Source organism: Scyliorhinus torazame, chromosome 9 (genome assembly GCF_047496885.1).
Source record: "Scyliorhinus torazame isolate Kashiwa2021f chromosome 9, sScyTor2.1, whole genome shotgun sequence".
NCBI classification, from domain to species: Eukaryota; Metazoa; Chordata; class Chondrichthyes; order Carcharhiniformes; family Scyliorhinidae; genus Scyliorhinus; species Scyliorhinus torazame.
The window spans coordinates 75,289,011-75,303,978 of NC_092715.1; the positions used below are offsets into that span (position 1 = coordinate 75,289,011).

Genomic DNA, 14,968 nt, shown 5'->3' on the forward strand with positions numbered 1-14,968 from the left:
TCACATGTGAGCTCTTCGCGCTTGGGAATTGGATAGTGCTCTCTCATAATATTGCGATTTAGATCCTTAGGATCAATGCAAATTCTCAATTCGCCGGAAGGCTTTTTTAAACATACCATGGAACTGACCCAGTTGGTCGGTTCCGTGACTTTGGAAATCACTCCTTGGTTCTGGAGGTCCTGCAGCTGCTGCTTGAGGCGGTCCCAAGGGGTGCTGGGACCCTGCAAGGTGCGTGCACCACAGGCGTGGCATTCAGTTTTAATAAAATCTTGTAGGTATACGGGAGCGTGCCCATGCCCTCGAAGACGTCGTGGTACTGGTTGATAATGGCGTTGAGCTGCGTCCTGAAGTCAATGTCCTGAAAGGCAGACGCGTCAGCAGGAGAGAGAGTCAACTCTCTGAACTAGGTTCAACAGCTTGCATGCCTGCGGCCAAGCAGGGAGGCTTTCGAGGAGCCCATGATTTCAAAGGGAAGGATGGCTTTGCGTGACCTGTGCGTCACTTCAAGTTGGCATGAGCCGCTGGCAGCAATGGCATTGCCATTATAATCTAATAGCTGGCAGGCTGATGGCAGGAAGGCTGGTTTGACACAAAGGCTTTGGAGGTCAGACCGCGCAGTGAGATTGGTGGAGGCACCAGTGTCCAGGCGGAATCGTATTTGGGACCGGTTGACCGTAAGGGTGGCACACCACTCATCGTCTGGATTGATGCTTTATACCGATAGAGGCTGGACTCTTTGCTTCGGGGACACCCTGTTTTTTGTAACGATAACGACTCGAAAAGGCGCCTTCGGGTCCTCTGTGTCAATATCAGGTAGCAGGGCCGAATCGGACTCAGTGACCGTGGGGTGAATGGCCCCGACATTCCTGCGAGGCTGGCTGGAGCGACAAGAGTTGGCAGGCTGAGCTGATCTGCATAAAGCAGCATAGTGGTCAAGTTTGCCACATCTCAGGCATCATCAGGATTTGACAGGGCATTGACGCTTTAAGTGGGCGGAGCCACAGTTGCCGCATGTTATAGCGTCAGTACGTTCGATGTGCCACCGCGCATGCGCGGTGCGATCGTACGTGGTGCGCGCCTGCGCAGTACGTTCGTTGACGTCGCCGTCCCCTCATTCGGTGCGCACAAGCGCGGGAGTCCGCGAAAACACGCGAAATGCCCGCCCTCATCTAGGCTGAGGCCCTAGTATTGCTCGATTGCTTGGACCCGTTCTGCCTCGTGGGGACCTTGCCGCGCCGTTTCAGCCGCTTGAATGTGGGAATACCGACTAATGGCGTGTTCGTGTAGTACGCAGGTCTCGATGGCAGTCGCTAGGGTGAGCTGCTTTACCTCGAGGAGTTGCTGGCTGGCGTAGGGGGTCCGGACTGAACACCGAAAACGATCTGGTCGCGTATCATGGAGTCGGGGGTGGGCCCATAATTACAGGACTGCGCAAGGATGCAGAGGTGGGTGAGAAAGGACTGGAAAGGTTCATCCTTACCCTGCAAACGCTGTTGTAATAAATAGCGCTCAAAACTTTCATTCACCTCGATGTTGGAGTGACTGTCAAACTTGAGGAGGACAGTCTTGAATTTTGATTTAGCTTCACCATCAGCAAAGGTGAGAGAATTGAAAATGTGGATGGCAGGTTCCCCGGCCGTGGATAGGTAGAGAGCGATCTTCCTGGTGTCTGAGGCAGCTTCCCGGTCTGTGGCTTCAAGGTAGAGCTGGAAACGTTGTTTGAATATCTTCCAGTTGGCCCCTAGGTTTACTGGTGATGCGGAGCGGCGGCGGCGGGCAGACGCTGTCCATTTTACAGGATGGCTGTATGCTGGTGGAAGGCAGATCACCTGCAGGTAGGTCTAAGAAGTTCTAACATCCCTCAACTCCTGGTATCATGTTGTGTTGGGCGCTCTGGATCCGTGGAACACATACAGACCACCAACACTTAAAATAGTGCAACACTATTTTATTCAGTTACAAACTGTTGAACATACTTTCACTGTGGGTTAACACGATGTTAGATTAAACTAAAGACCTGTCCTAACCAGTCTATGCACTCAGCACATGGTGAAGATCTGTGCTGTAAGCTGTAAGCTCTGTCCTTCTGAGAAGCTGCATCCCGAATGAGCGGGAACTCTGATGCCCCCTGTCTATATAGTGAGTGTGCTCTAACTGGTGATTGGCTGCGGTGTTGTGTGTGTTGATTGGTCTTGCTGTGTGTCCATCAGTGTGTGTGTCTGCACCATGATATACTGGTGTATATTATGACAATCACTTTATGTAATTTACCCTAATAACTTTGTGACAGGGCACAAATGTACCACGCAGGACCAAATTTGAAGAAATAGTCGGAAGCAAAATAATTCTGGAAATGTACGCAAGGTTTTTTTTCCTTTTTTATATAAATTTAGAGTACCCAATTATTTCTTCCCAATTAAGGGGCAATTTAGTGTGGCCAATCCACCTACCATGCACATCTTTGGGTTGCGGGTGGTGAAACCCACGCAGACACGGGGAGAATGTGAAAACTCCACACAGATGTATGCAAGAGCTGACCAAATGGGATATAGATCTTTCTGAAACACACCGTGTAGTTAGAAGTTTACTTGGACGTTATGCACTCTGCTCAGAATATTTGAGAGGTATATTTCAATAATTCTATTCACAAAGTAGGCAGGGAAATGTGCTCAAGACTAGAAGAGTTGAGTACTAGGTTCCAGCTCTTTTGACTCTTCAACACGTTTTTAAATTCTAAATTTAAAAAATAAGACATTTTATTAACGCATTTATAATTTTCTAACAACAAATACAAATGTAAACATAACTCAGTAGAACCCCCCCAACCAACAACCATACGCAGCCAACATGGCTTATACACACAATTCCCCAGTCTCTTCTCCTCCTCTCGCTGATCAAGGCTAAACTAAACTAACTCCCCCTACACCCCCCCCACGTTCCCTAACTCCCCCCCCCTCTATTGTATCTGCTAACAGTCTAATTTTCCCCAAAGAATTCGACAAACAGCTGCAACCTCCGGACAAACCCCAACATTGAACCTCTTAGGGCGAACTTGCTTTTCTCAAGCCTGAGAAACCGAGCGATGTCGCTAACCTATTTTGGGGGCTCCGAGTCCCTACACGCCAATAAGATCCGAGGGACTTAGTCGCCAGGCTACCAGGAAGGCATACGCGAAAAGGTCAGCCTCTCTTGCCCCCTGGACTTCCGGGTCTCCCGACACTCCAGAAATCGCCACCTCTGGACTCAGTGCCACCCTTGTCTTTAATACAGTGGACATGACAATGGCAAATCCCTGCCAGACTCCCCCAAGCTTCGGACATGCCCAAACCATGTGGACATGATTTGCAGGCCCGCCCGCACACTGCCCACACCTATCCTCCACCCCATCAAAGAACCTGCTCATCCGGGCCACCATCATGTGTGCCCGGTGGATCACCTTAAATTACATCAGGCTGAGCCTGGCACATGATGAGGACGTGTTGACTCTACTCAAGAGCATCCTCCCAAAAACAGTCCAAAGATGTGCAGGAAAAGGACAGCTGCTATTTGAGATGGTGGGAGACAAAGAAGTTACTGCAGTGGGGGAGCAGGTGGTCTGTTTTCTGCTGCAGACCAAGGAGGATGCTGGTGAGGGTTCAGTTTCTGTTCAAATGAACGGGGAAAAGAACAGACAAGTGCTTTTGGAGATTTAAGGAATGGAGAGTCAACAATGTGTGGCTTGCTAGTGGTAATCATACCCAGGGAAATACGGACTGAGTGGAATGATTGTTGAAGGACAGTGGAAGTTCCAACTTGGTGTAGTGGGGAGAAGTGAACCTGACAGAGAGCTGGAAGTGACTGTGGGACTGCTTCTGTAATGCGACATACATCTGCCGGAAGTGTAGTGCACAGCACAAGTATTTGGAAGACACAATTCAGTTGTGCTGGTTTGTGAATGGGAAGGTTACCTCTTTCAGGAGTTGGGTGTAGTGGTTGCCTGTTAATGTTTGATCTATGTTCATTTTTGGTTTTTGTTTGCTCCAGTAAGTTTTAAAACATGAAAAAAAAGAGCATCCTCCCACAAACCCACCTCTAGTTCCTTACCCAACTCATCCTTCCAGTTACGCTTTACCTCCCCTATCTGGGTTCCCTCCCACTCCATAAACACTTTATAAATTTCAGAGATCTTCCCCTCCCCTACCCTGTTTTTGAAACTACCTTATCCTGTATCCCCTGGGGTGGTAGAAGCAGAAAGGTCGAGACCTGCCTATGTACAAAGTCCCTCACCTGCAGATAACGAAACCCATATCCTCCTGGCAGTTCAAACTCTTCCTCCAAATCCTCCCAACAAGAAAAACTCCCATCAATAAACAGATCCCCCAGCCTCTCAATCCCTGCTCTCTGCCACCTCCGAAACCGCCCATCCAACCTCCCCGGCACAAACCAGTGGTTCCCACAAATTGAAGCCCACACCGGCGCTCCCTCCACTCCCATATGCTTCTGCCACTGCCCTAAACTCTCAGAGCTGCCACCACAACCGGGCTTGTGGAGTACCGAGCCGGCGAGAACGGCAGAGGTGCCGTTACCAGTACTCCATCTGTAACCTCTGCCATTCCTTCAACAGCCCCGCCTCCAGGGCCTCCAAGTACCTCCTATTCACCAGGAGAATCGCCCTAACCAGCTTGGCCATTTCCAAAAAATTGAATTTTCTAATACGCAGGATTAAACAGCATTAAACACAAATCAGAAAATCCTTCTTCAATTTGCCTCAATAGGCTTTTGATTACCTTACTACTGTACCCAATGCTTGGAGGCAGGTAGTCTTACTGCCCTGGCCTCTGGAAAAATGGATCAAGGAACTGGCACACAGACTAGCAATGTAAAATTCTTGAGGTGGGGGAAGATCCTGCGATGCTTTTTAAAAAATATTATTTAAAGTCCCCAATTCATTTTTTTTCCAATTAAGGGACAATTTTAGCATGGCCGATCTACCTACATGCACATCTTTGGGTTGTGGGGGTGAAACCCGCACAGACATGGGGAGAATGTGCAAACTCCACACGGACAGTGACCCGGGGCCGGGATCGGACCCGGTCCTCGGCGCCGTGAGGCAGCAGTGCTAACCACTGCACCACCGTGTCGCCCAGATCATGCAATGCAGCACAGTTGATTTTCACTTAGTAAATTCAATTCAATATTACCTTAAAATATGAAATGTACAGTATAAAACAACATTACCTGCAAGTTCAGTAAGTTTTTCTGCCCTTTTGTTTTTAGTAGTAACAATACCAATCTAAAAATAAAATCAAAATATTACAATTAACAATTGATGAGGTTCATTCTCATAGGTCCTTTATCAAGGTTGGACTGAGCAATGGTTATAACAGAAACATCATGACCCTTGTCCAAAGGCTCATGGGGGAACAAACAACTGCTGAACCCAGGAGGTAAGGCAGGAGACAAAACGAATACAATTAATTCTACTGATCGGGTTGATTTAACTTGTTCAGTCTGATTCATGACTTCAGTAAAACAGAATTCCAATGATACCGCCAGCCCAGAGCAGATTAGAACGGCGCCGGCGGGACCTCGGCGTGTAAGGGTCGGATGGCGGCCTTTGGAGGGGGGTTGTCCAACCCCTGGGGGGGGGGGGCCTCCGATGTGGCCTGGCCCACGATCGGGGCCCACCGATCGGCGAGCCGGCCTTTGTGGCTGGGGGCCTCCTTTCCTACGCGCCGGCCCCTGCAGTCCTGCGCCATGTTGCGTCGGGGCCGGCGAGTTGAAGGAGGCCACTGCGCATGCGCACATTGGCGCCGGTGCCACTGCGCATGTCCTCGTTGGCGCCGGCGCAACTGCACATGCGCGGATCTCACGGCGCACAGTTCGCACCGGGATCTGCAGCTGGAGCGACCAGAATTAGTCGTGGGAGCGGCCCGTTCATGCAGTCGTAAATCGCGACGGCGTGGACACTCTGCCGCGGGATGGGAGAATCCCGCCCACTATCTTCACATCACCTGACACAAAGGCCACCTGAAGCCTCTTTACATATCAGTGTCAATTATTGGATACTTAACATAAATGAGACAACTAATTGGAATGTCTCTTAACCCATTGCTTAACAGTCTCCCCTTCCTTGGAGAAAAAAAAAATTAGGTGAAAACAAAATTACAAGAAACTCAAAAACACACACACAATTCCCCCCCTTCTCTTTTTTTTGGGGGGGGGGAAGAAAAAATAACAGTCATAGAAACAGAGGCTCTTCATTAACAATATCCAAAGGTTTCTGTGAGCTAGCCCCTCTTTTTGTAAAACAGTCCGGCAATTGATAGCTACTGTCAACCCATTTAATTTTTGCTATTTCCCCTCTGTCCAACATCTGCTTCAAACTTGTGATGTCCATCCTTAAACTTTTTTTCATTGACACTTTTTGTAGAGTGCACATTTTCTCACAGGGATTTATTGTCAATGTGACAGTCAATAGGTATTTTATCCAAATCCCCTAATCCCCAAATTTATGTCAATCTCTGAGATATAGAAAAGGCCATATCCAGCACATCTATAAGACTTAACGTCTCAGCAGCCAAAGTGCTTTTGACCACTCGCCTTATTTTCTTTGTTTTCCACACAAGAGGGCAACATTTACCATTGTTCCCCAAAAGGAAAATTATAAAACCTCCTGCGCTTGAAACCCCATCATATAAATTTGCATAGGACGCATCACTATAAACTATGAGTTTCAAGTGCCTACGGTCACCTAAAACCGGGAACCTCAAAACACACTCCTGCATTTTGAGTTTGACCAACGCTCTATTTGCTCATTTATGTCTTCCACTTTGGGATCATTCATTTTTGGACTCAACTCTAAGACATCAAAACTCACGTCCTTTCTAGTCTGTCCACCTAACCAGTTCAGTTGCCCAATTAAACTTTGCAGTTGCTCTTTTTCCATCTTGAAACCATTGCGTCTTTTTGTGAAACCCGGCCACGACTAATTGCTATTGGGCTGATGCTTTCCAAATAAGATTGCTGACGTAAAGTTGCCCCTAACTTAGTCTGTCCGATTGCCAGTCCAATGTATTTAAATGCACCGGAAGCCTGACTTCCAACCCTGAATTCTTTCCTCATTACAATAGCTTCAAAATCACTAGTCCCACCCCACAAAAAATCATCGACATGCATCATAAAGATGCCAGAAAGATTTCCTTTATAGTGCCAGTAAAACATTGCCGGATCTGCTTTCAATTGGCAACAGCCAAACTTTAACAAAACTGACCTTACCGAAAAATATCAGACTCTAGATGCATCATTCAATCCATATACACATTTGTTCAACTTCTAGAGTACCCCTTCTGTGTTAGATGCCTCTTTAGGAGGACGGAGAAAAATGTCTTTCTGGAGCTGATGCCCCTGCAAAAAGGCAGCTTTTATATCTATAGATTTGCATTCCCATGCCTTTGTGGCTAATAGAGCCAAGAAGATCTTTAAAATAACATCTCTTGCCGTCGGTGAATCTACCCTTAAATCCTTATCTTCTAAGTTTTCTTCAAATCCCCTTGCCACAAGCCTGGCCTTTGCCTTATAAGTTCCATCCGGAAGAAAGTTTTCCGTGCAAATCCATCTGTGGAATAGAGCTCTTTGTCCCCTATCCGGTACTTCCGTGTATACCCCAAATTCACTCCAACTATGCAGTTCTTGCTGTTTGGCATCTTTGATAACTTTTTCCATCTAATTTATTGGAAGCCACCAAAATCTCACGTGCATGTGGTCTTCTACTCCTATTAGTATTTGTAGTCTTACTCATGTTCCGAGATCTTGACAAACTACGTCCCCTCTCCCGCCTGGTATCTCGGCTGTACTGCTACTGCTTGATCTTTCCCTTCTGCTGTGGGATGTCCTTTCAATAGTTCTCGACCTTTTCCTGCGGACCTGTTCACTATCCGATGTACTATCTGAACTGGCACTGCGTTTCTGTGCCCTCCATTTTTGAACTTCGTGTTCCCAATCCATTGTCTTGACTCCCTCCCCTGAATGCTGTATATTCAACCAATGTTTATACTTTCCAGTGGCCTTCCCTGCTCTACTAATAACAGTTGCAAACGTTCCATTGACTAGATCCTTCAGGCAAGTATGTCACTCTTGTACCAACGTTTGGCAGTTGTCGTTTTGGAAAAATGGCCTGTTCTAATTCATCAGAAGTGTTGTGTTCCTCTACAGAAACCCTGTCTATATCAGTTAACTGGTCCTCATAGTTCTGTAACACCTGCGTACTGGATGACTCTAGTTCCTCGTCATGTCTGTTTGCTCTGTCTAAATTTGAAAATTTGTAATCTGTACCCATTATCCTTGATGAATGTACCCTAACAGTTTGATTGCCATGTTGCAAAATAATTGTTTTGCCATCTATGCCTATGATCTTCCCTGGGCCTTTCCATTCATTAAAATTGTCTCTCTTATAGTACACTATGTCTCCTTGCTGAAAACGGTATCTGATGGCCATACATTATGTCTTAAGGCTCTGCAAATTCTTTCAGAGACTTCTGCTTCCAAAAAAGCTTTACTACTGCTATGTAATGCATTTAAATGCTCAGCAAAGGCAGAGCTAATTGTAGTCCCTTCCCAAGCTGGAGGCTGGTCATCTCAAATGGACGGAATTTTAGGATTTCTACCAAACACTAATTGATAGGGACTATAACCCCCAACCATCTGCAATGAATTCTTTGCAATGCTAAAGCTGAATTTAGCTTGCAGTTTGGTCTACCTGCCAAAATTTTCCAGAGCATGTCATCTATTACTGCACACACCATTACTAAATGGGCTTTCCACAGCCGTATTCAGAACTGTGATATTTACGTTTTCACACACATCCCTAAACTCAACTTCGCAAATTCTCCCCCATTGTCCGTAAGAATTTTGCCGGTGGGCCCATTCCTGTCCCTATCCATTTTTCCACAATTTGATCCAGGATTGCTCTCTTTTCTTTACTTCGTACAATCGTTGATTGACTAAATCTGGTTGCTAAATCTACAAAATGCAAAATGTTAAAATCCCTGGCCAAAGGTAGGGTTACTATCGGTCGTGCTGGTGTCCTTCTGTACTTCCTACAAACTTCACAGCGATCACTAACCTGTTCCATCAGTTTAGTATAGTCTTCATCCCTTACCCCTGCACCCTTTAATAAATTTTTCAGCCTCCGAGGAGACAGATGCGCAAATTGCCTATGCAGTTTTAATACAACAAGCTTTTTATCAGCCAAAGTCCCATTTTCAACTGCCATTAACACATCCTTAACAACTGTACTTGAAATATTGTCAGTAATGGAATACAATAATGTCCCGACTGTGTAAATTGTAAGTCCACCGTCTTTCCAAAAACTGTTACCTCATCCTGGTCCATATCCAGTTTCATGTGTGCTTTCTGATGTGTTTTGTACTCTGGGATAACACAGGCGCAACTCGATGCAGCTTTGACCAAAAGATAGTCCAGACTTTGAAGTAAGTTAAATGTGATTTATTGAACCATTAGCACAGGTCTCTATGAGTTTGACTCTCCTGCTAATCTTGCTATAGTAACTCAGTCTAACTAACCAGTCTGCTCTAAGCCACGTGGTGATCTGCCCCTGTCCTACTCTCTAAGTGTCACCTGTGGAAAGAGACAGAGCATGCGTGCCCTGCCCTTTTATATGGGTTGCCCCTTTGTGTTAGTGTCACCTCTGGGTGTCTTGACTGCCCATTGGTCGTGTCCTATTCTGTGTGTTCATTAGCTGTATGTCTGCATGTCATGACATCTCCGGTGCTCCCTCTCGTGTTTACTTAGTTGTAGTGTATTTACATTAACCCCTTGTGTATACAGTGATGCATCCTTGTGTATATACAGTGATGCGTATCACCACATCCCCCCTTTTTCTGTGTTACATATTTTCTGTACTTGATTAAAGAAAATTGAACAAAATACGTAGATAAGTGATGACATGTACAAATCATGATGACAGTGATGATTATATAATACCAAATAATATGTATGAGTCCAAAGTTCATGAATGTATATGGTCGAGTGGCTTTCTTGTTTTGTTATTGAAGTGTCGATGTTGATGTTGTCATTTCCTTGTGAACACCGTCAGTGTCCCTGTGCTTAAGGAACCAATAAGTCAAATGGTCAAATCACTTAATTGTATGATTTGGACTCTTTTTTTCTTTCCCGATGCTTGTGGTAATGATGCAGTATGTCATCTTTCCTGTCTGACCTGGACTGGTGTCTGTCTTTGCGGTATTGATGTCACATGTCAGCTGCCTTGAAAGCTGGTTTGCTTGTTTGTAGTGGAGCAAACTTTAATCGGTGAGATCCGTTGTCATGCCATGGTATGTCTGTACTCTTGCCAGTGTTAGGAGCTGTGCTGTTACATTGTCCTGCATTTGCAGAGTTGTACCATGTCGTACCAGTCGTTGTTCCAGTGTTGTTGGTTTTATCGTGCTTGTTGTTGACGTTGGTGCCTTTGGTACGCTTCTTGTTGTTGTCAGTGTTGTTGGTGGTGTAGGTTTTGTTGTTGTGCTTGTTGCGCTCAATGACCACCCCGAGTGGATAATGCGAGTCCTTCACAAAGTTACTTGTGTCAGCGTCCTTCGTGGCATCTGCTGTTGCATTGCGCGTTCCGTCTCGGATTCCTCAGCGCTCCCCGTCTGGAGTCATGTCCGGTTCATTGGAATCATCTTTGGCTTGTCGATGCTCCCCTTCTGGAGCCCTTTCTGGTTCACCTGAATCACCTTTGGTTTCTTGATGCTCCCCGTCTGGAGTCATTTCAAGTTCTTGTGGAGAGGCTTGAGTAGATGAGGTGTGAATTAATGTGGTGTCACTGGAGTCACTAGGTGCCTCACTTTGATTGTCGAGTGCCTCTGTACAGACTATCTGAGATCTGTCAGTCTCGCTGAGATGTCGCACATCTTGTATGGGAATTGTGAAGCCTTTGTCACTTGTCGCACATAGTGGGTAGACCTTCAGTGTCTTCTTGTCGGTTAGATGAGCTGGGTAGACTGTCAGAGTCTTCCTCTGGTGGCTCAAATTATCTGGGTAGACTGTCATAGTCTTTTTGTCGTTCACGTGAGCGTGGTAGACTGTCATAGTCATCTTGCTGTGCACTTGAGCGTGGCAGACTTGCATCGTCTGCTGCTGGTTGCTCAGAGAAGGTTGGTAGACCTTCATGGTCTTGTTCATGCAAGGACTGGAGTCTTGCGTTGCTTCCATCGAGGAGTCTGTCAATGAGCTTGCTGTGGAGGCTTGTATCACTCTGTGGAGTCTGGTATCGTTCCCTGTGTGGAGTCATGCAGTGGTCTCGCTGTGGAGTCGATCTGTGCGCACACAACGGAGTTGTGCTGTGGAGTCTTTCTGTGTTCTCTGTGTGGAGACATGCAGTGGGCTCGCTGTGGAGCCTGTCATTGCTTTCTGTGCGGAGTCGGGGACTCTTCGTGGTGCGTGGACCACTCCCTTGGCGTCAGGCCGCTCTCTGTGGGCTTGTACTGCTCTCTGTCTCTTGGTGTCAGGCCGCAGCAGAATCCTGTACTCATGGGTCGGGATGTCGTCTATGCTGGGCTGAGGATCCTGAAATCCGAAGAACCCGTTCATGACTGTGTCGGATGCTTCAATGTGCAACACATCTCGTTGCGGTTCGGATTTGGTACTGAGTTCGCCACATCCAATGATGAAATCATCGTCTGAGTCGTAGTCTTCAAGGACTAAATCATCTCTTAACTGCTTGTTGCGGGGTTCTGCGGAGGTTACTTTCAGCTACTGGTCGAAGTTAAGGTATTGTGCTGACGTTCCAGGTGAAAGAATTCTGTTTTCTGGAGTTAATCTTTTTCCACTATTTTCGGACATTTCCCCTTTAAGTGGGCGTGGTCCGGGCCTCTGACGTCATGATGCTTGTGACGTAGAGCGTAGGAATGGATTGCGCATGCGCAAATCTCTTTTCTTTTACTGTGCGCTCCTTTCGCAACTGTGCATGCGCGGCTTCTCGCTCATGTGCAAAACAGTTTTGCCGGTTCGCGACTTCTGGGGAACGGTGCATGTGCGGCTGCCTTGCGCAAGATGGCTGCCAATCAAAACTGCAGTTTGCCTCTGCTGCAAGCCCACCTTTGACTTGTGGTGAGTATAGGCGCAAATTTCACCGATTTTTTTTTTGTGTTTACCTCACAGTAGTTTTCAAACTTGTCCAGGACTGTCTGGAAGTCGCTCTTGTCCTGCCCTTGGGAGTACTTGAAGGATTTGAAGATTTCTGTTGCACTTTCACCCGCAATGGTGAGTAGAAGATCTATCTTCTCAGCATCGGCCATGCCATCTAGGTCGGATGCCACAATGTAAATCTCAAATCTCTGCTTGAATGCACACCAGTTGGCACGGAGATTGCTGCGGTACCTGAGCTGCTGAGGAACCGGAATCTCTATCATCTTGCCTGGGTGCTGTTGCTGGTAGTCACGGATCTTGCTGAGTTGAACTATATAGATTCAACAGGCACTACTGGTACCATGATCCGTTTTGTACTCTGGGATAACACAGGCTGCAACTCGATGCAGCTTTGACCAAAAGATACTCCAGACCTTGAAGTTAGTTCAATGTGATTTAGTGAACCATTAGCACAGTTCTCTATGAGTTCGACTCTCCTGCTAATCTTGCTATAGTAACTCAGTCTAACTAACCAATCTGCTCTAAGCCACATGGTGGGTGTGATGCTTCTGATCTGCCCCTGTCCTACTCTCCAAGTGTCGCCTGTGGAAAGAGACAGAGCAAATGTGCCCTGTCCTTTTATATGGGTTGCCCCCTTGTGGTAGTGTCACCTCTGGGTATCTTGACTGCCCATTGGTCGTGTCCTATTCTGTGTGTTCATTTGCTGTATGTCTGCATGTCATGACATCTCCGGTGCTCCCTCTCGTGTTTACTTAGTTGTAGTGTATTTACATTAACCCCTTGTGTATATACAGTGATGCATATGTGTATATACAGTGATGCATATCACCACACTTTCTTCATCGACGGTCTGCTCAGAAGCAAAGGTATCTCATCAGTGCTAATGGAATGATTCACTCCGGCAATATTGCAAGGGATCACCACTATTTTCAGAAACTTCAGAGTATTATCATCCCCAAACCTGAAACTTGTGGAACTTTCAAATTCCTTAACCTGGTTCTGATTTTCAGCATTCAAGGAGTCCAGGTAACATTTTAACCAGTCAATTCCACACACAGTAGATGTGCAGCCACTGTCCAATACAGCACAATTGAGGAATCTACAACCAACACCCTCATTACCAGCGTAAAACTGCTTGTTAATAGGGCAATGCTTCCTTTCTGGTCACTATCTTTTTCCTCTTCTGACTCTTCCGTGTCATGTGTTGCGTCAAACACTCTGTTAGTGTTGGACAGTTGAAAGCATAATGGTATTGAGAGTCACATCGAAAACATCGATTTAATACGTGTTGGACAGTTGAAAGCATAATGGTATTGAGAGTCACATCGAAAACATCGATTTATCATACCCCGGGCATTTCTGGGGTTCATCTTCCTATTGTAGGTTCTAATTGGGTTTCTGTCTTCATAATTTCCAGGTCCCGGTCTCCTTCTATAGTCTTGAAACCTGTTTGTAGCCGTGCGATTTCACCATCCTGGTAGTAGTGTGTCTTCCATATTCTGCCTTATTGCAGATTGACCGATTTGGGTCATCAGAGTCATCGGAATCGAATGTTTCCCCAGAAACGTTTTTTAAAAACTTCTGTCATCTGATCGAATAAGGTATCCATATCCGCAAACTGAACTCCTGTCAAAACCAGGAGCCTATCCATGTTGCTCACTCTAGCACAGTCAAGTAATTTAAAGGCCGACACAGACTGTGGAAATTCCAGGTTGTGTTTCTGCAGCCTTTTACATCGTCTGCCAAATTCCATTATATAGTCTTCCATGGAGAATTCCTCTATTTTCCGGAACCTATCAAAATCTGACCATGCTTCATATGCACTTAACAAGTCATCCTTTTTATAAATCTTATCCATATAATGTAATAGAGTCTCCAGACCTTCTTCGGAGTCTAACTCTTCCAATTCCAGGTCAGAAAACACTTTGCTTAGGATTTTACTGTCATAAGGTAGAGAAAGAGCCAATGCCATACCTTGTTTTCTCTTTTCCAAGACAGTTATCTTAGTCCACATAAATACTGAACTTCTCCATTGATCATATGATTCCCTTTCAAAAAATAAGGAGGGGGTAGTCATATCCGGCCATCTTTATCCTCGGTTCAGCCATATATCTTTTTTTTTCTTCTCACTCACTCCTTGGTTTGGTCTGGAAAAGTTGTATCTTTCAACCCTTTACATTTGCACAGCAACTATCCTCTGCTACCATTTGTTAGACGTATAGCTGCTGTTGTATAAAGAGTCAAAGGTACTGCTCCTTTTCTCAAACACCTTTATTTCACTTCAACAGACTCTGCACAAAACATTATCTTTACATCACCTGACACAAAGGCCACCTGAAGCCTCTTGACATATCAGTGTCAATTATTGGATACTTAACATAAATGAGACAACTAATTGGAATGTCTCTTAACCCATTACTTAACACTTGATTTTAGAAAATATGGATGTACAGAGTCATAGGACTGCCAATTAGTTTTTAATAACATAAACATTTCTTCGGCATGCAAAGTTTAACTATAATACAATACTCTTCCACTCCCTTCATTCTCACAGGTATGCACAGATTTTAAGGTTAACACAGGTTGCAAAATATATCTTAGCCTATAATGTTTTCAGTAAACACATGGTCCCTGTAAACCAACAGGTCAACTGTGGTCAGACACTCCCCATTCTGAAACCACTTGGCAGATGCAAACCAATCAAACATCCGTGAATTTCTCAACAAATCCCCCCAGATGATTATTATACTGTGAGCCAACTGGCCTCTGGCTTCCACAGAATTAATTCCTAATTCAACTCTCGAAAATACATGCCTCA

General features: G+C 45.7%; 1 protein-coding gene across 2 annotated transcripts in view; it reads right to left on the reverse strand.

Moving 5' to 3' along the window:
- Positions 1-14,968, reverse strand: part of gtf2h2 (general transcription factor IIH, polypeptide 2) — an 86,398-nt gene that overhangs the window by 31,752 nt on the left and 39,678 nt on the right. For both annotated transcript variants that reach the window (XM_072516158.1, XM_072516157.1), the window contains exon 7: positions 5,218-5,272. In XM_072516158.1, coding sequence (XP_072372259.1) covers positions 5,218-5,272 — 55 coding nt within the window. The remainder of the gene's footprint in view (positions 1-5,217; positions 5,273-14,968) is intronic.